This window comes from Nansenia antarctica, assembly GCF_963989245.1.
Source record: "Nansenia antarctica genome assembly, chromosome: 7".
In the NCBI taxonomy this organism is placed as follows: Eukaryota; Metazoa; Chordata; class Actinopteri; order Argentiniformes; family Microstomatidae; genus Nansenia; species Nansenia antarctica.
The window spans coordinates 17,078,486-17,103,329 of NC_137677.1; the positions used below are offsets into that span (position 1 = coordinate 17,078,486).

At 43.3% G+C, this 24,844-nt stretch overlaps 1 protein-coding gene across 1 annotated transcript in view; it reads right to left on the reverse strand.

The window, feature by feature from the left end:
• Positions 1 to 24,844, reverse strand: part of slc1a7b (solute carrier family 1 member 7b) — a gene marked incomplete at both ends in the record, with an annotated part of 95,407 nt that overhangs the window by 39,794 nt on the left and 30,769 nt on the right. Inside the window, one exon of the mRNA XM_080536466.1 lies at positions 8,309 to 8,524. Coding sequence (XP_080392592.1) covers positions 8,309 to 8,524 — 216 coding nt within the window. The remainder of the gene's footprint in view (positions 1 to 8,308; positions 8,525 to 24,844) is intronic.

The window sequence follows — 24,844 nt, forward strand, 5'->3', positions numbered from 1 at the left end:
CTTGATTCCCTTGATTTCCTCGCGCAGCCCGGCTATAGCCCCTAGTAGCACCGTTTCGGTAGAGCTAGCTTCGTTAATAGGGGCAGAGTTAGCATCAGGAGAACTAGCCTGCATAGTAGCACGCGTGTGCGGCATTGTAGTATCGACTGCTCACGATTTGGTGGCTAAAGGTAAAAGTAAAAACGTTGAAAACGTAAATAAAAGCGAGTATGATGATACTATAACACAGTAACAACTATTGGAGTGAAAGGTGTTGATGATAACGGATTGAATATCGGATTCAAGAGCTCTGAACTTCGCGTCCTACCCACTCATCCAGTAGACCGGAAGTCCGGAAATCTCCATTCTAAGGGAGAAAGGAGCTATAACAGTTGTACCTCTCGAGGAGACCCACAGTATTTTCTGGTCCCAAAGAAAGGGGGGGGCATGAGGGCTTTTCTAGACCTCCTCAACCTTGCACTAGTGGGTCTTCCCCAAGGGGTGATCGACACTATTCAGTGCGCCAGAGCCTCATCAACTAAAAAGTTGTATGGGCATAAGTGGCGTGTGTTCGAGACTTGGTGCTCGGAGTCACACGCTGTCCCTTTTCAGTGTTCTGTGACAGTTATTCTGTAATTTCTACAGGACTTGATTGAGAGGGGTAAGGCTTTCTCAACCGTTAAGGTCTATTTGGCAGCTATTTCGGCTTGTCATATTGGCCTGGGTGGAAAGTTGATAAGCCAGCACCCGTTGGTGTGCCAGTTTATGAAACGTCTAGGCCGTTAGCTCCTTCATGGAACCTCCCTATGGTACTAGATGCTCTCTCCTGCCCAACGTTCGAACCGCTGGAACAGGTGGAGGTGAAAGTGTTAACGCTAAAGACGGTCCTATTGCTTGCTTTGGCTTCGGCTAAGCGCATAGGTGAAGTCCATGCGCTCTCGGTGCACCGAGAGTGTACAAAGTTCTCCCCAGGGGACTCTAGGGTCAGTCTGATGCCTAACCCAGCCTTTATTCCGAAGGTTATAGGCTCTTGCACCCCTATAGAGTTGGCTGCCTTCTATCCCCCGCCTTTTGCCTCGGAAGAGCACAGGCGGTTGCATACTTTATGTCCTGTCCGCGCGCTGCGTGTTTACATAGACAGGACTCAGGGTTGCAGGAAAGGTGACCAGTTGTTTGTATCCTGGGCGAATCCACACACGGGAAAGCCAGTGTCGAAACAGCGCCTTTCCCATTGGGTAGTGGCGGCTATTGCCTTGGCTTACTCTAGTAAGGGTCTACAGCCCCCCGCGGGCTTACGTGTGCACTCTACTAGAGGTTTGGCGACCTCCTGGGCACTCTTTAAAGGGGTGTCTATTCAGGAGGTGTGTGCGGCGGCGTGCTGGGCTTCGCCCCACACGTTCGCTAGATTTTATAGGTTGGATGTTACGGCTCCAACGCTATCACACTCAGTCCTCAGTTTGGGTTCCTCTTAGGACGTAGTTCCTAGAGTGTGAGGGTCCATTCTGGGACAGTTGTCGTTTTACAGGCAGGTCTGGCAATACGGGAGTAAGTATATTCCCATAGTGAGATACGAAACGAATACTATGAAAGAGAACTTTAGGTTATTTACATAACCCCGGTTCTCTGAGTAGTATTCGTGAGTATCTCACCGGACCACCCTCCTTGCTTTAGAAGCGAGGAAGAGGTTGCTTGTTTTGAATGACGACAGACGCCGTGTGTACGCCTTATATAGGCGGAGGGTCCCGTCCCTCGTGACACAAGCGTCGCCTGGGCCAGTCAATGGGCTGGCGCAGTGTAATTCAGTTTCTGATGAGGTCACGCAGGGGGCGTTCCCATAGTGAGATACTCACGAATACTACTCAGAGAACCGAGGTTATGTAAATAACCTAAAGTTTTGTGTATGTTTTGGTTCAGAGCTCTCCCGCAACGCTGCTAGATTCTCCTCTTCCTAAGGAACACAGGGATGTGTCTGCTAGATTCTCCTCTTCCTAAGGAACACAGGGATGTGTCTGCTAGATTCTCCTCTACCTAAGGAACAAGGGGATGTGGTTTTGATTGTAGCCCCCCGGGAAATTATGGTTTTGTCAAGGAATCGTCAAAGCAAAAGTAAAAGTAACCGGGAAGGGAAGTGAAAGTAACCGACAGTGAAAGTGTCGGTCTGCGAATGTGGTCGGCGATCACGCAGTGGGACTCAAGGCCGATTTAAGCTTCTGCGTCGAATTTACGCGCGTAGCCTGCGTAGACTACGTAAGGGGTCTCGCACTTTACACTTCTGCGTAGGTCGCTCTGCAATTACACCGTCACATCGCTAGGTGGCAGTGTGTTTTCTATGCCCCTGTGCTGTGCCTCTTCCGGTTAGGAACTCAACGGAGCTCAAAGCTCAAAGCAGCATAATAGCGATCTTTTTGTTGTTATGCTTGTTGTAAATAAAAGTTCTATGATGCATTGAAATGACATTAAACTAAGATAATACGATGGTTATCATAATTTTTCAAATCTTTATTAATAAGTAATTACAGAAAAAGTAAATGACATTTCTGTCATGGCTTCCGCATTTTGGCCGACGAGAGAGTCGGAATCTTGTCGGAATCATGTGCTACCAAGCGGACCAATCACAGAGCCTATGGTTGCGTAGAAACTGACGCGTTCTTACATTTTTGGAGATGTGCACGTCAACCCTCTCCGTAGGCAACGCAAGGCTACGGCGTCGATTTTACGCAGAAGTTTAAATCGGCCTTTAGGATGGTCCTTTTAGACAAGGGCATATGTGACTGAGACTGTTGAACTTGCAAACCACACGCTCACTCGAAGGGGTCAAAAAGTGAAAGTGAAAGTTATTGTGTCAACAATATCTAGTTTTCGTTTTTTTTTCATAACACCAACTTTAAGTTTTAAAGTACCCACTCCATATAATAAACAACAGTTTAACAATCACTAAATACTTATAATTTGTGGATTGGATTCACTGTTCTCGTTTGCCGGAGGCTACCGGTAAGTGATAATGACTTGTAAACATACTTTCGTTTTAGGACGTGTTCAAAAGCAAGGTCTGTGTGTTCAACTAATTATGTGTTTTTAGCATGTTGATGTTCTCTCAGCAGGTTGTGATGTTATTAAAATACAGTTTAGACCAGGGGTCAGCAATTAAGTTTGGCCTTGGGCCACATTTTTTATGAGCCACTAGATGGCGGGCCAGAACATAATTAAAGAAAAATGTACACATCGCTAGTCAACTAACACAGCTTGTTTTGTGAGCCTGCTAACAATGTAAAGTAGTGTTATAGATAACTAGTTAGCAGTCCAATCCATTGCGTTGCAGTATTTTGGTGTGACTAGCGAGTTTGTGTTGTGATTCTCAACAACGTTGAAACGTAGTTTCACCCTTTTCCATATTTTTAAATAATAAATGTGTGGACTGACGATGTAGCGGTGAAAACAGGGCATTTAAAGAGGAATGGACAGCGAACTATGCGTTCATCCTACCTGGTTTCATCAATGCAAAGCTGCTGTGAGAGACTCTAATTTTCCGTGCTCACAATGAATGTTCCCTTCCACCTATACATGCGAGTCATCCTTTTCGTCAATGAATGCGATAAAGACGCACGAGAGGAATCAATTGACGCATAAAAACCTTGAGAACTGGTGGGAGATGGGAGATGCCACTTTTCACATTAAGTGAGTACCAAGCCTGTCGTTATTGTATTTAATAACCTAATTGTATTTTGTATATTTTGAATGAATGGCTCATTGTAATTATTATCCCTAATAGCGTGTTTGCTCTGTCGTTTCAGGAGCATCTAGGCCTATGCACCACCACCCCTCGCCCTCCATGATCAAGCGGATTCTGCTTTTTTTTGCTGAGATTTTGTTGTCAATGTTTTTCAGAAAATTAAACTGAATTTGCTTTGTTACTGTTCATATGTGTGTTGCAGTCACATATAAGCAGGGCTCGACAGTGCGACTGTTTTGGTCGCATTTGCGAGTGAATATATTTCTGTGCGACTTGGAAATACATTCAATCGCACCAGTGCGACTAAAAGACTGCTGAACTACTGTCATGCGCAGTCAAACTTATGTGTATAAGCGATGAGGGAATGAAAACAGTGAACAGAAACGCGTGTCGCAGAAATGCTTCACGCGAGTCCTATATGCGCTTAAAATGCGCATAATGGGTATATGGGATACAGCTCTCATAGTTCGTAGCGCTGTGTGCTTCCGGTTTCATTACAAAGAGGTTAACCCTATATGTGCCTGACGTCTAACAACATTCAAATGACTCTAACTTCATATTTTTTCGGATTTCAATGTATGACACATCATTTGAAAGCTTATGATCCGTAGTTCCAATCCACAACACGTCGCATTTGAAAGTGTTTATGTAATTTTTTTACATTTGAAAGTGTTTTTTGTTTATATATATTTATATTATACAATTTACCAGTCATATTCTGGAATGTGTCTAAATATTAAAGTTACATAAGTATAAGCAAAATGAAGTAACAGTTTGTAAATAAATAGTAGCATTTAAATAAATAAAAAAACACAAAGCGTGAACCGTGACCCAAAAACCGAGGTTCATACCGAACCGTGGGCCAACTGAAATTAATATTCTTACTTCCCCTTTACATTGTGTGAGTCTCCATTTTTATTACGGCCAAGAGCCGGTTATGATCATTTTGATATGTTATGATTATGATAATTTGTTGTCGTTGTTGACGAAAATTGCACAATTTTCATTGTGCTACTGAAATTCTTGGTGTGCTACTAAATTTTTCAACATGGTAGCACAGTGCTACCTGGGGAAAAGGTAAGCGTCAAGCCCTGCATATAAGTAAACATTACGTTTGCATGATTTACTGAGCTGGTGTTATTTTCAAACCACACACCGCATGTTGGCTATTTAAGCACCACACGTTGTCCACCTACTTATGATTCACTATGAGGGGTTCAGCGTCAGTGCGCTTCGGTGCACCCCGCTGCCTGATTGTCTGTCCCTGTGGCATTCACTCTCAACATGGATAAAAGTACAATAAGCATTATTCAGGTGGAGGTAGATTCTCTATTTGGACATTACAGCCGCTATATGTGGGACTGTCGGTCCGATATTGTAAAAAAAAAAAGTGGATTCTCAAAATAATCTGCTGGGCCAAATATTATTGGTGATGGGCCAGCAATTATTTTCAACCGCTTAAATTTAAGTTACAGGCACACTGCCTGCTCCTGGAACAAACTCCCTGAAGATATCAAACAGGCCTAAACCCCCAAAATATTTAAATCTAAGCTAAAAACCTTAATGTTTTGCAGCAGTTATGATTAAACACAAACACTTCTATCAATGTCTTTTATCCATTAAATATAGTCATTGTCTGTCCTAATCCTATAAGTATTGTCTGTGATTGAGATACAAAAGGATACTGGTATTCTTGAGCTAACGTTGACAAATACAAGTGAGTCATTTAGCCTACAGATACAGTGCTGTGATCTTGAGCTTTCTTTGTCAGTACAAGTGGTGATTAAGCCAACAGGATAGGCTACTGGGTCCCTGTATTGGGAACTGTGATATCTTGTGGTGCCTTTGTAAAAACAAATGGGATAAGCATAAATGATCAAGCGTAGGAAAGCTTGTGGTTAATTAGTGCTTTCTTTCTCAATACAAGTGGTGATTAGGATGTACAGTGGGGAAAACAAGTATTTCATCACCTGCTGTTTTTGTGAGTTTACCCCCTTACAAAGAAATGAACAGTCTATAATTGTAATGGTAGGTTCATTTTAACAGTGAGAGACAGAATATAAAAAACAAATCCCAGAAAATCACATTATATGAATTATGAACAATTATTTGTGTTTTATTGAGTAAAATAAGTATAATAGTCATGAGAGTGTGTCGTTTTCCACTCTAGCCCCCAGGAAAGTTATGCTTTGTTCGCATTGAAGCACACCGGGGAAGCAGAGTTGTTAAGCCTGAAAGAGTGCACCCACCCCCGCCCGTTGCGCGTCTCTCTACTGGGTAAAAGCTTACAGCACCGGGGCTTCCCAGGCAGTCTCCCATCTAGGTACTAACCTGGCCCAACCCTGCTTAGCTTCCGAGGTCAGACGAGAGAATAATGTCACCGATCATCCATAGGTCCTATATATTAGGACTACTGTGGGCACCTCCACATGCTGCCGGCGAGCGAGACTGCCCTGCCCGATCGGACCCTTTTTCGGGAGCAGGGAACATAGAACCCGGGTAACATAGAACCCGGGGAACATAGGACCCGGGGAACATAGGACCCGGGGAACATAGGACCCGGGGAACATAGGACCCTTTTTCAGGAGGGAGCTAAGGTACCGGGTAACATAGGACCCGGGGAACAGCGGACCCAGGGAACAGCGGACCCGGGGAACATAGGTACGCTCCCGTGGAGAGGGTAGTCTGGTTTCCTGAGTATAGTCTCCTTGCACTGCGTGTAGTGTGCGTGTGAAGTGTATTTAATCACTGGGGAACACCTTATGGTATGGCTACACAACGAAACGCAATTTCAGGGTCGATCTGATCTCTGGCTACACGTTGCACAAAATGTTTCTGCTTCTTCATCTACAAACCTGAGTGCTGGGTTTAGTCCTGAGGACCTCCCCTCGTGTAACAAAAAGGTGGCGTTGTTCCGCAGTGTATGCATTAACTGATTAGCCGCAGCCATTCAGGGCCTTCAGTGCCTTATGCCACATCAAGATCATCATATGCAACAAGATTACAAATGTACATTTAGAGGACAAAAAGTGTACTCTTTCTCCAATTGCCCTTAAGGAGACCCTACTGGATTAATTGCAAGCAGTGCATGTACAATACTTCTACTGCAGAGATGCCACTGCTGCATGTACAATACTTCTACTGCAGGGATGCCACTGTTGCATGTACAATACTTCTACTGCAGAGATGCCACTGTTGCATATTAATAGTCATGTTCATTATCCTCTAATAAGCTCTTGCAGATGGACAGGCAGGCAACAGACACGATAGGCCATGTGGGGATCTGGCTCTTGATCTCTTAATCTCTCATTCTCCCGCTCTCTTTCATTCTCTCCCATACCAAATGCCCACACCTCCCCTTTAACCACTCACCAATGATTCCCTCTACAGACAGTATCTAACTCTCTCTTAGCTTGTCCTACTGTATGTTTCATCTAGAGAGGGCGCTGGTAACAACCTCATTCTAACTTGTTTTCTTCCTTCCTCTAGCACTGTGACTGCCACTGTGACTTATTATACAAGGTTTTGCTCATCATGACTGATCAGTGGCTCAGTTGGTAGAGCATGGTGCTAACAACACTTAAGTTGTGGGTTTGAGTCCCGCTAGGACCATATATACTGAAATGTATACATATCATACACTCACTGCAATGTAAGACGCTTTGGATAAAAGAATCAGCTAAATGGCATATACAGTGGGGAAAATAAGTATTTCACCCCCTGCTGATTTTGTGAGTTTACCCCCTTACAAAGAAATTAACAGTGTATAATTTTAATGGTAGGTTCGTTTTAACAGTGAGAGACAGAATACAAACAGAATACAAAAAAACTAATCCCAGAAAATCACATTATATGAATTTAGAAAAAAGATTTGTGTTTTATTGAGTACAATAAGTAATTCACCCCCTACCAACCAGCAAGAATTCTGTCTCCCACAGTCTGCTAAATAACTCACATGAAAAGTGTACTCATTACGCCACGTGCACATAGACTGCGCAATGCACCTGAGGCCTGGCAGAAGTCCATTCATTTCAATGAGATGCGGTGCGCACGATTGCTTCTCGGCAGCTGCACAAGTCTGTGATGTGTTACAGATTCCGCACATGCAGGGAACATCCTATACTGTATAATGCACTGCGGCAATCCAATGGAAGTCAGTTTAAAAACGGCTTTATGATATTATAAATTAACTGTTAACACATCAGTAACACTGGTTAGCCTAACAGCAACGTTAGCTTATTATCGTATTTTCGATTTTTAGATGCAGCCAGGCAATCCTTGACACAATGAAGTGCACCCTGAACCACCCAGCTCGAGCTCCCACTCACCATACCTTGTTATACATTATTTAGATACATTATTTAGATTAGAGCATACTACCGGTATACTCTACTGCTTAATGCAGCTGTGTTAACCTTTATGTGTTGCTTCCACAATCTAGCCATTAGTAATTCAATAGCTTATAAACTATCAAGGGGTATTTCTCCAACACAGATGACAGAAGGTCATGTCATTAACGGGAGGGATGGGAAGCTACACAACACTGGAGAGATGGAGGTGAGAATGAATAACAGCTAACTGGTGGGAGGATGGTCTTACCGAATGAGGTCTAGGAGGGCATCAGCAGAGCTCATGATGGGTTTGCCGCTGTCTTCAGAGTCCTCCTTCTGTGCTGCTCCACCTGGATGGATGATGGACACCATGATGATTCCCACCACCACAGCAACAAAGGTTGTCCACAGATAGTAGGACACAGTGATCAGACCAAGCCGACTGGAGCACTTGGCATCTAGGGCTGCTAGTCCTGACATCAAACTGAAAGAGAGGGGTACACAATAATGAATGGATTTGACCTGACACTGTCAAAAGGTTTACAACTAAATTGTTTCTATCAGGAGAGGCTGGCTTCATTAAATGAAATGGGGAATCGAAAACATAAAAAAATAAAGCCACAAGTAGTCCTATAAAAGCTTATTTATTTACTTATTTTACATTTAGCAGACGCTTTTATCCAAAGCGACTTACAACAAGTACATTGGTCTAAAGTAAGGGAATCATCTATACAGTATACAGTACATCTGTCATGTTAAGCAAAACTCTATGCTAGGACCAGGTGCCACTGGCAGTCAGTGTCAGTGTGTGTGTGTGTGCGTGTGCGTGTCATGTGAATGTAAAGTTCAGACTCTAATCCCCCACTGCTCATTCAGGGACAGCAGGAACACAGTAACCCCTAGTATCCCAGTGATGGGGGTGGGGCACAAACATACACCCACACCCACCCTCACAGTGCATCACAGTATGGTATACAGTAGATATGGATAGTATTATTGTAGAGGGATTAAGCGACTACAGCAATCCTCTGCAGATGGATCCCATCCTTGTGGCAGCTGACATTCCATGTGTATGAATGTTCCCTTTATTAAAATCCCATCACCCTTGATGATGACAATTTCCCTCACAATGATAAATACCTCTCCCAGTCAGTGCAGGTGCAAGGCATGCTCTAGTGTGTGCCAGCAGCTGAAGACACAGGTAGGACAAAGGTGTAATGGCAAATGTTGTGTTAACATAACATAACATAACTAACCCTAACCCTAACCCTAGTGTAGTTTGTTACGACAAAATGTCAGAACAGAAGAACATTATCTTCCCTCCCATTTTGGCAATTAACCTACATTGACTGATGCATGGTAACCTGGTTGTCAACCCACCAATAGCTTATATAGATGCAGCAGCTGGTAGACCAGATAATATGGCATGAATATCTTTCCAGTGCTGGAAATATTATTTTCTTATGTGCTGGAAATATTATTTTCTTTCTAACCCTAACCCTAAATAAATGTAAGGCTAGGCCAACCAGTGGTGGGGCCACAAGAGGCCACTTCCATCTATTATAACAGGGACAGGATACAGAGAGTTGATGAGAATGGAGATGTTATTCTATGTAAGAGTAAGAGTACAAAAAAACGTGTTATCTACAGTTACATTGGCTGTATATTGGCTAGGTCCAAATTGAAAGAAACACTATGCGCTGCTCTTCTCTCCACTGATCATCTATAGAGCCACAGCAAAGTCTTGTCTCCTATTTATTACCAATGGCTTACATTGAACCACAGAGACAATCTGGCTCAGTAATATTAATGTATTATGTACCTCTGAAAACGTAGTTTTGGTCATCCTCAAATGTAGATAAGAGTTTCTTCCCTAATCATAGAAGTAGGAATCCACTTTTTCAAATAAAGAATGTGAGACTGACACCATTGTCTCATCAATTGGAAACGATAATAAAAATGAATAATCTATTATCGTTCATTCAATAATGATATTGATATTGAATTAATTCAATAATTAATAACTCAATTAATGTTAGAGTAAGAATTAAATACCTAATCTTAACGTAACATTGGCCTGAACATTAACAACATCCTATGCTTTGATAAATTGAAGATTGCTGGGTATTTTAACAATTGCTGCATCTCTTGTTTCTAAGCTTCCTGCTAGAACAGGAAAATATGGTATATCTCTTCTCAGGTTTTTTTTAATCAAAGTAAAGGTGTTGTCCATGATATCTTTAATTTGTGTTATGCATCTGAGGAACAAGTGATGCAAATGTTGTCTTCGCTTAGTGCCAATAAGGCAACTGGATTGGACGGCATTCCCGCCAGGTTTTTAAAAGATGGTGCTGAGGTGACAGCCAGTCTTATTACTCATATAGTAAATATATCAATCAAATATGGAATGTTTCCAAGAGAGCTAAAGCAGGCTAGAGTTGTCCCACTCCACAAAAAGAACAGTATGGCAGAGGTAGGAAATGATAGGCATAGAGCATAACATCTAAGATAATTGAGAAAATTACAGAAACAAGCATTATGCACTTATTTGACCATATCAAACTTGAGAGAGAAAAAGGAAACTATACAGGGATGGTCATGTTGGATCTACAGAAGGCTTTTGACACTGTGGACCATCATATTCTTTTCTCTAAGTTGAGGTGTCTGGTCTTAATCAGATGTCAGTTAAATGGTTTGAATCATACTTAACTGACATATCTCAGATTTGTGATGTTGAGGGAACCCTTTCAGGGGCCATGAAGGTGACATGTGGGGTGCCCCAGGGGTCCATTCTGGGTCTATTACTGTTTCTAATTTATGTCAATCAGTCAAGCTAAAACATAAGTTACAGGTAATGCAAAATACCTTAATCCGCTACATGTTGAACACTCCCTCCAGAACCCATATTGGGGTACCTGAATTTAGAGCAGTCAACATGTTTCCAGTAGAGCAGCGCATTGAACAGCTCAAGCTGAAACTGTTCAGGGTCATAAATGGGACTGCCCCAGTGCCCCAGCTTACCTGAGCAGGCAAGTTGGGATGGTACACTCCCGGCAGGAGCATAATATTAGAGCCAGTGTACGCTCTTGCTCTTGCACAGTGGCTAGGGTGAACAGCACTGCCACCAGTAGCGTAGCCACGTTAGGGCCACTTTACTCATGGGCCCACCCTGAGAAAGCTTCGGTGTCATTTATTTTGTTATTATCATTTAAAAAAAAGTATTCACCCATTGAGAATATCCGAGCATTCAAACCAAACCAAATAAGAAAATATGTGAACATATCAAGTTGACTGACTGCCGCACGGAGCACTTTTTATTTCAGGGGTATTATTATGGAACAGTCTCCCTCTGACAGTTAAGGTAGCGCCATCTCTAAAAGTTTTTACTGGTCAGGTCATGCTACATCTCTGGAACGACTTCAAGGACCATAGCAATATTTTTCTACTTGTGAAAGACCCATTCCTGATTGAGGTCAATGAAATGAAGCAAATAAGCGACCAGCTCGGACTTGTGCAGCTTCAAATGGAGTTCGTGGAGTTAAAGAGCTCAGATGAACTTCAGCGTCAGTTTCGGATTACAGATGTCGTGGACTTTTGGAAACTGGTGGGGCATTTACCAAATATCTCCAGACTGGCAAGACGCATCATCTCAATGTTTCCGTCCACATACCGGTGTGAAGCAGCATTCTCTGCGCTCTCAAAAATAAAATGTCGCAACCGAAACAGATTGAGTCTGCAGCACACAACAGAGGCCCTACGGATCGCCGTTTCCAGCGCAGAGCCCGACTTCAAATCACTTGTGCAGCAGAAGGAGTGTCAGAAATCACATTGAGTCTGAAGTAAGTACAACATTACTCTTCTGACAACCCCTGCTGTCTATAATCTGCTGTTATAAATGGACTGTGGGGCTGGGACGACGCGTCGACGTAATCGACTACGTCAATACGTCGACTTGCGTAATGTGCGTCGGTGCGTCGCAAATAAACAACATGGCTGCGACCAGTGGAAACATGGAGGAGGCTACTAGCTAATGTTACACAAGCAATGTAGCTCACCACAGTTTGTATGTCTTGTCTTCTGGTGTTAGTAACGTTAGCTATGTAGCTGGCTAGCTACGGTAGCCTATTGTCATTGTGGTGCTCGTGTAACGGAGTAGAAAGGTCAAGTTCAATTATAGCTAAAATAGGTATAAACTGCGCCCTCTAGGGGTTTAATGACGTGGTATATCCGGGGTGTGTCCGTGACCCGGATGCTGTGTCCGTGACCCGGATGCTGTGTCCGTGACCCGGATGCTGTGTCCGTGACCCGGATGCTGTGTAAATATAGCTGGACAGTGCAATTGCACGGGACGTAACGTGATCTCTCTCAGTTCATTCTTAACCACTGATGCGGTAAGGTCATGTTTTCTGCAGGGTCTGAGATCGCATATAATTTAAGAGATTATTAATGTACCTATGTTTTATTTGAATGTTTGATAAGTAAGATAGCTGTTTTGAGTTTCCCATTCATAGTATGTTAGTTTGGAACATATCACAAGTTTGTTAATGTGAGTTTTCTGTTGTTAACAATGATGGCGCTAACGTGAATGTCCGTGTGTAACATCATTTTAGAATGTAGCTCGATGACCCTGCAAGTCCCGTGTCCAGAAATTGATGCACTGTTTTTCTACAGGTAATATTATTATTGTTGTGTTATTATATGTCTGTTGTTCTGTTAGTAGACCGTATTGTATGAGGTTGGGTCTTCCACCTCGCTAGTTTGCAACACGCTCGCGGCTTACCTAGCAGTCAGGTTGCAGCCATTGTTGCACGTGGTGGACCGCAGAGCAGAGCGACAAGAAGACCATTGATGTTCTTGTTGTTACGGACCATTTTTCTAAAGTAGCTCTTGCCTTCCCCTGTCGGAACCAGACTGCGAAACAAGTTGCCCGCTGTCTATGGGACAAGTTTTTTTGCATATATGGGTTCCCCAAAAGAATCCATTCGGATCAGGGAGCTAACTTTGAGAGTCGGCTTCTAAAAGATCTACTAGAGATGGCAGGTGTGCATAAGTCCCATACGACTCCATACCACCCCATGGGCAACGGCGTCACAGAGAGGTTCAACAGGACCCTCGGGGGCATGATAAGGGCTCTCCCTCCACTGAGCAAGTCCAGGTGGCCACAGATGCTCCAGACACTGACCTTCTGCTACAACTCCACTGTGCATGAGACCACGGGCTTCGCGCCATTCTACCTGATGTTCGGACGGGTCCCACGGCTGCCCGTGGATGTCATGTTTCATCATGTGCTGGAGGATGATGCCGTTGTCAGTCGTCATGAGTTTGTGCAACATCTGAGGAGAGATCTTTCTGAAGCAGCACAGATCGCTCAAAGGAATGCCATCAGGGAACAAGATCGTCACGCCAAACTGTACAACCGGAAGGTCAGAGGACTGCCGTTGGGTGTTGGTGACAAAGTGCTACTTGCCAATCGAGGTGAGAGAGGGAAGAGGAAGATCGCAGACCGGTGGGAATCAACTCCTTTCGATGTGGTGTCTGTGAGATCGGACATCAACGTGTACAGGATCAGAGATGTTGTCACGAATAGAGAGAAGGTTGTACACAGGAACATGCTGCTTCCGGTTGACTTCTTGACAGTTCCGGAACAAGATGGGAACCCGGCATCCCTAGAGGAGTCGCAGTCTATAGCTTCCTGTGCCAGTGTTCAGGGCTCTGTCACCTCTGATGTTGAAGAGGCCTCTCGGTTGCGCACCAGGGACTGGGTCTTGGAGTCGCCTGAGCACGCGGGGGCAGAGAGCATCCATGAGGAAGAAGTCAACGGAGGGACTATGCCCGTGCCGAGTGCCTCGAAGGAAGACCGACCAGATGAGTTGCTGGATAGTGTTCCTGATGACTCTGTACCTGACTGCCACACTGATTATCCCCCTGACACAGTATGTGACACAGTACACTCACCTGAAGCTAGATGTGATGCCCATGGTGACCTTCCAATTCTAGTTGAGGTTGAGCCGGAGCAGGTAGTTTGCACACGTTCACAGAGTGCTCAAGTTCCATCAGTTGTCACGAGATGTGGGAGGAGTGTTAGGAACCCAAATAGGCTTATATGTGAGATGTCAGGGCAGATGCTTAAAGGGAGTACTGAGCCTTTCATAAGTTCTGCATTTAGTTTCATTGCGGCGTCTATGTAGGGGCGTAGTGCATCCAGTTTTTTTCTTTATTTATTTTGCTTCCGGTCTGAGTCGTGACCTAGAGTCATGAGATCCTCTTGTAAGGGCAAAGTTATGTACAACTGTGGGATGTAGATGGCATCTCTTTCTCCTCTGTGATAAGTACGGGTTTTGGTACCAATCTGTCCTTACACACTTCTTATGGAAGAATTTATAATGTTGAGTTTTGGTACATCAGTGCTCGAGATCCACGTTGTTTTTTTGTTTTGTCATTTGTTTGTTTTTTCGCTCCTGTTTTTTTTACTGTCCTCCGGTTTTCATGCTGTTGCCCCATTTTAGTATAATTTAAGGGGGGTGTATGTAACGGAGTAGAAAGGTCAAGTTCAATTATAGCTAAAATAGGTATAAACTGCGCCCTCTAGGGGTTTAATGACGTGGTATATCCGGGGTGTGTCCGTGACCCGGATGCTGTGTCCGTGACCCGGATGCTGTGTCCGTGACCCGGATGCTGTGTCCGTGACCCGGATGCTGTGTAAATATAGCTGGACAGTGCAATTGCACGGGACGTAACGTGATCTCTCTCAGTTCATTCTTAACCACTGATGCGGTAAGGTCATGTTTTCTGCAGGGTCTGAGATCGCATATAATTTAAGAGATTATTAATGTACCTATGTTTTATTTGAATGTTTGATAAGTAAGATAGCTGTTTTGAGTTTCCCATTCATAGTATGTTAGTTTGGAACATATCACAAGTTTGTTAATGTGAGTTTTCTGTTGTTAACAATGATGGCGCTAACGTGAATGTCCGTGTGTAACATCATTTTAGAATGTAGCTCGATGACCCTGCAAGTCCCGTGTCCAGAAATTGATGCACTGTTTTTCTACAGGTAATATTATTATTGTTGTGTTATTATATGTCTGTTGTTCTGTTAGTAGACCGTATTGTATGAGGTTGGGTCTTCCACCTCGCTAGTTTGCAACACGCTCGCGGCTTACCTAGCAGTCAGGTTGCAGCCATTGTTGCACGTGGTGCGCATGCGTATTCCAAGTGCGTGGTTTTTCCATGCATTTGGATGTTATGATTTCTTGTTGTTGTTGTTAAATGAATACCACTATATGATCACACAAGTGAAGATTTATGTAGTCTACACATTTTGTATTTTTGTTTCATATTATTGTTATAATTTGTGTAGTATGAGTGACTACTGTATGCTCAGTTCATTCTTAACCACTGATGCGAATGTAGCTCGATGACCCTGCAAGTCCCGTGTCCAGAAATTGATGCACTGTTTTCCACAGAATAAATGAACGTGAGCCATCCAGCTGAGAGTGATTCATGAAAAGATACACCCCGTCACACTCGCACCTACGTTATCTAGCTCGTAGCTCGCATGCTACGTTAGCATCAATTTAGCTAATCATAACATAGCTTTGAGAGTAACGTTAGCTAGCCATGTAGCTACTAGCTAGCTATGTGTTGTGGTGATGGACAGACTTCTAAATGGCCAGGGTTTTTCCTGCATAGAGAATTATGAGGCGGCTGCCTCCGTCATATTTCTAACCGCCTCCAGCTCTCGACAAACTGACGGTCGTATTTTCCACAAGCGTTGCACTCGGTGGATTTCTGTCATTTCTAACTGCAATTGCGGCATTGCGCCGACGTGGTGGCGGGGGCGCTATTTCGCAAATAAGTTAGCTTTCGTTTTTGCTAGCGAAATAGCTGATAGTATGTTGACTGCTCAAGGAGAATACATATTTGAAAGTACCGAATGCCTGAGAGCCTTATATTGCATTATATTACATTATATTTTGAATGGTCATCCGGTGCCTGAATATTGTGTTTTCCTTTACATAAATAATGACATTTCCACCATAAATTGATGCAGAAAGGGCACAAATTGGTGCATATCAATTCACCAGAATGCAAGAAATTAAGTGTTTGATGTTTAAGGATCCCCAGACAGCCCTGCTTCATGGGTCCCCCCCCCCGATGTCAAACACCACTGGTACCACCTCCGCCTCATTTTGAGCCAGGAAAAACCCTGATGGCCATGTTGGCATTCAAGTTGGCTAAACATAGCAGTGAGTCTGCCCTGTGTCTGGGGCTGTTTGACAGAGGCAGTTACAGTATAGTAGTAGCAGGTCGCCGAATTAAAGGTGTCTGTGTTTAATTGCGGGCCCACAGACAGCCCCCATACATCAGCTGATCATTTAAAGGGGCGGCCGTCTGAGTAATGTGCATGTCACACACTGCTTTGTTTTATAAGAGCAGCAGCTATTACCCAGAGTGCTTTATAAAGACACTGTTAAACAGAGAGAGACAATACAGCCATTATTTTGGGGGAAATTAAGTGATACATTAATCGAACAGTAAAAAAAATAATCGTTAGACTAATCGTTAAATTAGTCGTTAGAGTAATCGACTAATCGAAAACAATCATCGCTAGATTAATCGTTCGAAAAATAGTCGTTAGGGACAGCCCTAATGGACTGTGATTATCAGTAAACATGCTGTCTGTTATCTGTTGTTATGGGCAGTGATGATCAGTAAACATGCTGTCTGTTATCTGTTGTTATGGGTAGTGTCAGTGATGATCAGCAATGTGTGTTTTGTGGTTGCAGTGAAAATAATAAATCACAGTTATTGCACTGTACATTATGCTTTTCATTCCTTAGTAACATATTACTATTATCCATATTCTCAAATGCATAATGGTTTCAGGGAGGAAAGGAGCGTTTTTGGATTGTGGCTCTTGCAAAAAAATGTTTTTGTCAATGTGGCTCCTGATTAGGACAAGGTTGAGTACCACTGCTCCAAGATATTTGTCGGTTTCTGTGATGATCAGACATAGATACACACATTCTATTTTATTGACATTGATAGGTAGGTGATTAGATTCCAACCAGTCATGTAAATAGTGAAAGTCTGAAGAGTTGTGAATTCATGACATCAGGGTTTGAATCAGAAAGAAACATTACAGTGTCGTCAGTGTATAGTAGACAATTAGAGTATTTGCACACATTGGGAAGGTTCATTGATATACAGAAAAAGAGTAGGGGACCCAAGATGCTGCCTTGTAGAAATCCCATATTACCATTTATAGAGGAAGATGTTACATGGCTGATTTTGACCACTTGGGACCTATTTGATAGATATGAGGAGAGCATCATTACCACAGATATGAGGAGAGCATCATTACCACAGATAGATATGAGGAGAGCATCATTACCACAGATAGATATGAGGAGAGCATCATTACCACAGATATGAGGAGAGCATCATTACCACAGATATGAGGAGAGCATCATTACCACAGACAGATATGAGGAGAGCATCATTACCACAGATATGAGGAGAGCATCATTACCACAGATAGATATAAGGAGAGCATCATTACCACAGATAGATATGAGGAGAGCATCATTACCACAGATAGATATGAGAGCATCATTACCACAGATATGAGGAGAGCATCATTACCACAGATATGAGGAGAGCATCATTACCACAGATATGAGGAGAGCATCATTACCACAGATATGAGGAGAGCATCATTACCACAGATATGAGGAGAGCATCATTACCACAGATATGAGGAGAGCATCATTACCACAGATATGAGGAGAGCATCATTACCACAGATAGATATGAGGAGAGCATCATTACCACAGATAGATATGAGGAGAGCATCATTACCACAGATATGAGGAGAGCATCATTACCACAGATAGATATGAGGAGAGCATCATTACCACAGATAGATATGAGGAGAGCATCATTACCACAGATATGAGGAGAGCATCATTACCACAGATATGAGGAGAGCATCATTACCACAGACAGATATGAGGAGAGCATCATTACCACAGATATGAGGAGAGCATCATTACCACAGATAGATATAAGGAGAGCATCATTACCACAGATAGATATGAGAGCATCATTACCACAGATAGATATGAGGAGAGCATCATTACCACAGATATGAGGAGAGCATCATTACCACAGATATGAGGAGAGCATCATTACCACAGACAGATATGAGGAGAGCATCATTACCACAGATATGAGGAGAGCATCATTACCACAGATAGATATGAGGAGAGCATCATTACCACAGATAGATATGAGAGCATCATTACCACAGATATGAGGAGAGCATCATTACCACAGATATGAGGAGAGCATCATTACCACAGATATGAGGAGAGCATCATTACCACAGATATGAGGAGAGCATCATTACCACAGATATGAGGAGAGCATCATTACCACAGATATGAGGAGAGCATCATTACCACAGATATGAGGAGAGCATCATTACCACAGATATGAGGAGAGCATCATTACCACAGATAGATATGAGGAGAGCATCATTACCACAGATATGAGGAGAGCATCATTACCACAGATATGAGGAGAGCATCATTACCACAGATATGAGGAGAGCATCATTACCACAGATAGATATGAGGAGAGCATCATTACCACAGATATGAGGAGAGCATCATTACCACAGATATGAGGAGAGCATCATTACCACAGATATGAGGAGAGCATCATTACCACAGATAGATATGAGGAGAGCATCATTACCACAGATATGAGGAGAGCATCATTACCACAGATATGAGGAGAGCATCATTACCACAGATATGAGGAGAGCATCATTACCACAGAGGAGGAACGTTGAAATGAGCTGAGTTTGTTCAGCAGGTGTGGCTTCTCAAAGTTTTGACAGTTTTTCTAGCAGCATAAATAAGTGAGTGATCTGATACTGCGGTATGAATTACTCCAGACAATGCATGTGGGGTTGATTTTTGAATATAAGTTTGAGGCAGGGCCGGCCGCTGGCATAAACACCCATGTTGAGATGTAAAATTAACGACATTTGCAGCATCTCATGAATGACATCATTTGCCATGAGGAAGGCAAGTATTTCAGATTATGCACAAGAAATCAGACAAGACAGAGACTGAATATGGAACTATTTTAAACATTTAGCCCATGTTTGCAAAACAACACAAGAGAAGCAAATATGAACAGGGAATAGCAGTTGCTAATCCTATCTCCTTCCTGCCAGTAAAATCAAGCGCATCAATAGGTGGTTGGGTGTTTATTTACACTACAGTATCTCATGCTTTGTCCTCTCAGGTGTCAGTCATAATGACAGGATTAACAGGTAATGAACAGATGTTATGGTTGACGAGAACATTGGCACATTGACACCGGCCATAACCAGGTGTCCCTCCTGGAGGCAATTAAGTTTTTCCCTCAGTGCATTGCAAGGGAAAACATCCAATGCGATGTTGATGAGAAGCTGTGGCATAACCGGAACGAATGGACTAAATGTGAGTATTTAGTTTTTTGGATATTTCCACCCATAAGTTTCCTTTGGTTGCTTGTATGTTCATTTTATTTACATTTTTGTATAGTATTTCAGATTTTGGGTGAAATTCTTTATTGGTTCTTTGGTGAAGAAAGAATACAGTACAAAAGCTGTACCATAATGAATGTAAGAATCTGTCTAATCTAGTTGCTTACTGTAGGTCTAACAGGTCAACGACAGTTCATGGGTATGGAAATGGTTTTGGAAAGACTTGCACACAAGGTTATCCTTCCCATTCTCTCCTATTATTGTCTCGCTGACATTTCAACTTGGATGGCTGACCACCATCTCAAGCTCAATCTTAACAAGACCGAGCTCCTCTTCATCCCCGGGAAAGCCTGCCCTCTCCAAGACTTCTCTATCACAGTGGAGAACTCTACTGTAACCCCCTCCCTGACAGCCAAGAATCTTGGAGTGATCCTGGATAACCGACTATCCTGTGCGGAGAACATTGCAGCAACGGCTCGCTCCTGCAGATTCTTCCTCTACAACGTCAGAAGGATACGACCATTCCTTACCAGAGAGGCAGCGCAACTCTTGACCCAGGCACTGGTCATCTCCCGCCTGGATTACTGTAACGTACTCCTGGTTGGTCTCCCCGCCTACGCCATTAGACCTCTGCAGCTCATCCAGAACGCTGCTGCACGTCTGGTATTCAACCTCCCCAAATACTCTCATGTCACCCTTCTCCTTCACACCCTGCACTGGCTCCCGGTAGCAGCTCGCATCCGATTCAAGACCCTGGTGCTTGCATATCAGGCAGCTAAAGGGACAGCCCCTGCCTACCTGAAGGAAATGGTAACCCCCCAAACTCCAGCCCGCTCACTCCGCTCCTCCACCTCGGCTGGCCGACTGGCCCCACCACCTCTGCACAGCAGTCGTGCTGCCCGATCACGTCTCTTCACAACTCTGGCTCCCCGCTGGTGGAATGAGCTCCCCACGGCTGTCAGAACGGTAGAGTCACTACCCATCTTCCGTCGTAGACTGAAGACCCACCTCTTCAGGTTACACCTTAACTGCTCCTCCTGAGACATCTTCTGCCCCTCAGCACTACGTCTCCTAAGACGTCCGCTTTCCCCTCTACTGTGTCCCTAAGAACTTCTATCGCCCCCTTTATACTGCTTCTCTGTTCCTCCAGTATTATATAAATTTAAAAAAAGCTTTTAGAAGAAGGTGGTAGAAGAGGGTTTCTCCTTCTATCAGTGGCCCCGGGCCTGAGCTAGATTACTCTTCCTGCCACGAATGGTGGACTGATGATTCACATGCTTAGCACTCAAATGTATTGATTGTAAGTCGCTTTGGAATAAGGCGTCTGCTAAATGCCAAAAATGTAAAATGTAAATGTATTATTGTGCTTTCTACACAGCGCCAGCAGATACAACATGCGTGGGTGCTGTCCATTTAGAGAGAGAAAGAGAGAGAGCGAGAGCATTTTTTATAAGAGTAAATACAACAACACTCCCTGAACATAGTGGGAAAAAAAGAATGGTGTTGAGAGGTATGTTGATGGCAAGAGGCCAAGCAATCATATAGAAAAATGCAATGAATGCGTTGATATGTCATACATCCCAATGCTAATCTCGCAACATTCCATGCTCCCTCTTATAGGGCTTTCACACCGCCCGGCGTGTTCTGACCGAAAATAAATTGGTTCGGAGCCTGAAAAGTTGGTTCGCAGAGGGAACCTCAACAAAGTGGTTCTCAAGCAGGAACCAAAATGTAGAACAGTCACATCGTCAGTGGGTGTGTCATATTCTAGGCTGCAAAGACCAGCAAGAAGGAAGGAGACAAAATGTAATCTAATCTAAATCTAATCATTAGTGATCAAAACAATTATCAAAGGTTTCATCATTCTCTCTATCTTCCTCACATGCTCAGCAAACACACACACATGCGTGCACGCAAACTTTGTAAGCCATTTCTATTCCAGTAATGGAGCAGCTGGTTAGTAAGAGAATGTGTGTCTTTTGTTTTGTTTAATATAAAATTGTGTTTATTTCAGATACTGTAGTGGAAGATATTATCCTAATTTCCAGTGAAGTAGTAGTTGTTGTGACATTTTTGTTTATCTCGCCCCTTCATCACCCAGCATTGATAACGTGGATGGTTCCGATTACACTGGTATGAACGCGGGCTGGTTCGCCGGACAGCACCAAGGTTTGGAGGTTTCTGAACGGGAACGGGAACGGGAACAGTTCCTTGCGGTGTGAAAGCCCTATTATTGAGTTTGGAATTCCATTGCTATTGTTCAAGTAATAACTGTCATCTTTACTGGCAATTTCCATTTCAAAACCACTTGTGACCTCGACAACAGTTTTTAAGGTACACATACATGTATCAAAATAATAATGTAGGCTATCACCTGGTCCCCTGCCCCAAGTGCTGATACCTTGCCGTGGTGAGGCAGCTTGTGTGCTTCTATGACTGAGAGCTATACCGGCCGGGGTTTATACCCCTGGCAGGTTCAACCAAGCCGGGAAGGTTTCAGAGGAGGGGCCAGACGAAAAGCAGCACCTGGTCCTCCAGGTTGGGGGTTGGGCGTGGGGCTCCAAAAGGAGCGATAGGCGTAAGTAAGTAATCACCTGGTCCCAGGATTCCTACCTTGTAAATATCTAAGCTGTGACATTTATAGTTTTTCAAATATTCAGTGTTATTTGAAAAACATGCTCCCCATTCACACAAATGGTGGAATGTTCAAAACTCCACTCTAGCGATAGCTGATCATTTCTAGTTCAAACCCTAACCCTAATTCCTACGGTGTGAATGTCTAAGCTGTGACATTTATACTTTTTGAGATAGAGCTGTCTGAAGCTGGCCATGTTTTTCTCAAGCTACTATTGTATTGCCGGGCATTTGACACATAGGCGACTCCTGATTGGTTTAAATCTCATGCTACGGGATTAAACTCAACATTCTTAATTGAGTGTACTATTTTAATTTGACAGACACGTTAAATGGAATATATATTTTAAATACTTTGTATGAAATAACCAGTTAAGTTCTCTGACATGTAGGCTCCCACTCTCAAGTTGTGTGTATCTGCCTGCAACCTGTAATTGAGTTGGCAACTAGTCAACTATACTTAGTCCACATGTAACGGAGTAGAAAGGTCAAGTTCAATTATAGCTAAAATAGGTATAAACTGCGCCCTCTAGGGGTTTAATGACGTGGTATATCCGGGGTGTGTCCGTGACCCGGATGCTGTGTCCGTGACCCGGATGCTGTGTCCGTGACCCGGATGCTGTGTCCGTGACCCGGATGCTGTGTAAATATAGCTGGACAGTGCAATTGCACGGGACGTAACGTGATCTCCCTCAGTTCATTCTTAACCACTGATGCGAATGTAGCTCGATGACCCTGCAAGTCCCGTGTCCAGAAATTGATGCACTGTTTTCTACAGAATAAATGAACGTGAGCCATCCAGCTGAGAGTGATTCATGAAAAGATACACCCCGTCACACACACCTATACGTTTTTTTGATAAACGTGGATTTTTATATTCGTTTTGGGGGGTTCATCCAGACGCAAACGAGTTTTTGCCCCCTGAAAACTAAGATGTTTAAAAACGCCTGCCAGAGTGAAGATTTTTTAAAACACTGTATATTCGTTGTATATCTTTGACGTGTGGACGAGATAGACGGAGTTTTTTGTATTCGTCACGTCATCATGCGCGTAGATTTCTATGATCATGCGTTCTGCAGCTGTTTGCTGTTCCCTCCAACGTCATATCCTAGCACCAGTAACTACTTTGTTTACAACAGGCAACGGTGGTCGAGGCTACACAAGCGAGGAAAATGGATGTGAACAAAGTGCTTCTAGTTCTTTCACTGTTAACTGGACTTTTAACCTGTTTACAGATAAATGCACAGTTAATGATCGAGAACATTGAGAGACAGAGGCGTCTGATTGGCCAGCGGGGATATGGGGATAAAATTATATCGCCGACTACTGGTGTGGAATGCTCAATGACAGCGTTTATATTGCGTTTAAACATGCTGGTGTGGACGGTAATATTTTTATATAAGAAAAACGTTTATCAAAAAAACGTATTGGTACGTAGCCCAAGATTGTGAGATCCTGGTTGCTATGACGACTAACTAATTAAGGACACCTGCCATGTGGTCAAGTAGACTGAACGGAGCCTTGTCAATGGTTATAACCTATAAAGTAGGGCTTTGTGTGACCATGACTTTGTGAGTTCTCTCTCTGTGAAAGAGCTTACCTGCAGCGCTGCAATAGAATAAACTTTTCTTCAATTGTCCAATCCTTGAGCAAGAATCTCTTTGATTGACTACTGAACTCGGCCACCACCCATCAAACACTGATTATCACCCACCTTTGCAGGAAGCTTTTTATACAATGTAGAATCAAATTAAGGTTAAGGGGTCGTTATCTTTTCTGTTTTATTTCAAGGTTCTGCGGGAGCCTGAGATGTTAACTATTGACTTTGGTTATTCTGTTTGGCACCATATCCAAGCAAAGGCAAACCCTTTCAGAGACTGTTCACACAGCTGCCTGTTCTGGCTTGCAGCCTGGGACCTTGTCCCAAGAGACTGTCCAGACACTAATGTTGGTTGAGTATCTGGATTATCCAACTTCTTGTTCCTTTAGGTTCATTTTTTAGGTTCAGAACCCACTGTTCCCCAAGGATCCTACTGGAAGAATAAGAGCAACAGGGAGATTTAATTTCTCCCATATTCCAAAACAAAAGTATTATGTTGTTGTTTAAACATTCTGATGATTATACTGTTGTACATTCAGATACTATCTATTCTACACACAATGCTGTAACTTTATTTGCACTTTTATTTATATTTGTATTTTACTTTTTTCCTTGTTTATGGTCCTTAATTCCCCCACATGTCCTACCCGGTTGCCTACCCATACCCACCCTTCATACACCTATACACCCACACTCATACAATCACACACATAGCAGTGTTTCCCCTATAATTGCCTTGGGAGGGCCAACAGAACCCCCCCGCCTCCCCAAGATTATTACGGACGTAGATCCCAAACAAGCAGGCTAAAATATCAGCGTTTTTAAACGCACCCAATCCGAATCTGGCGAGTGGCAAGCCCATGGGCCCATGGTCCGCCGTAGTCTCGCATAACCAGACCTATCTCCACACTTCGCTTCGCGCTGTGCCAGCGCTGCAGAGTAATACAAGATTTTGCGCGAGTGTGTGCGCGCGACGCGAGAGAGTTTTTGTCGGGTGAGATCTGCAGATGAAAGTAAGCAAGTTG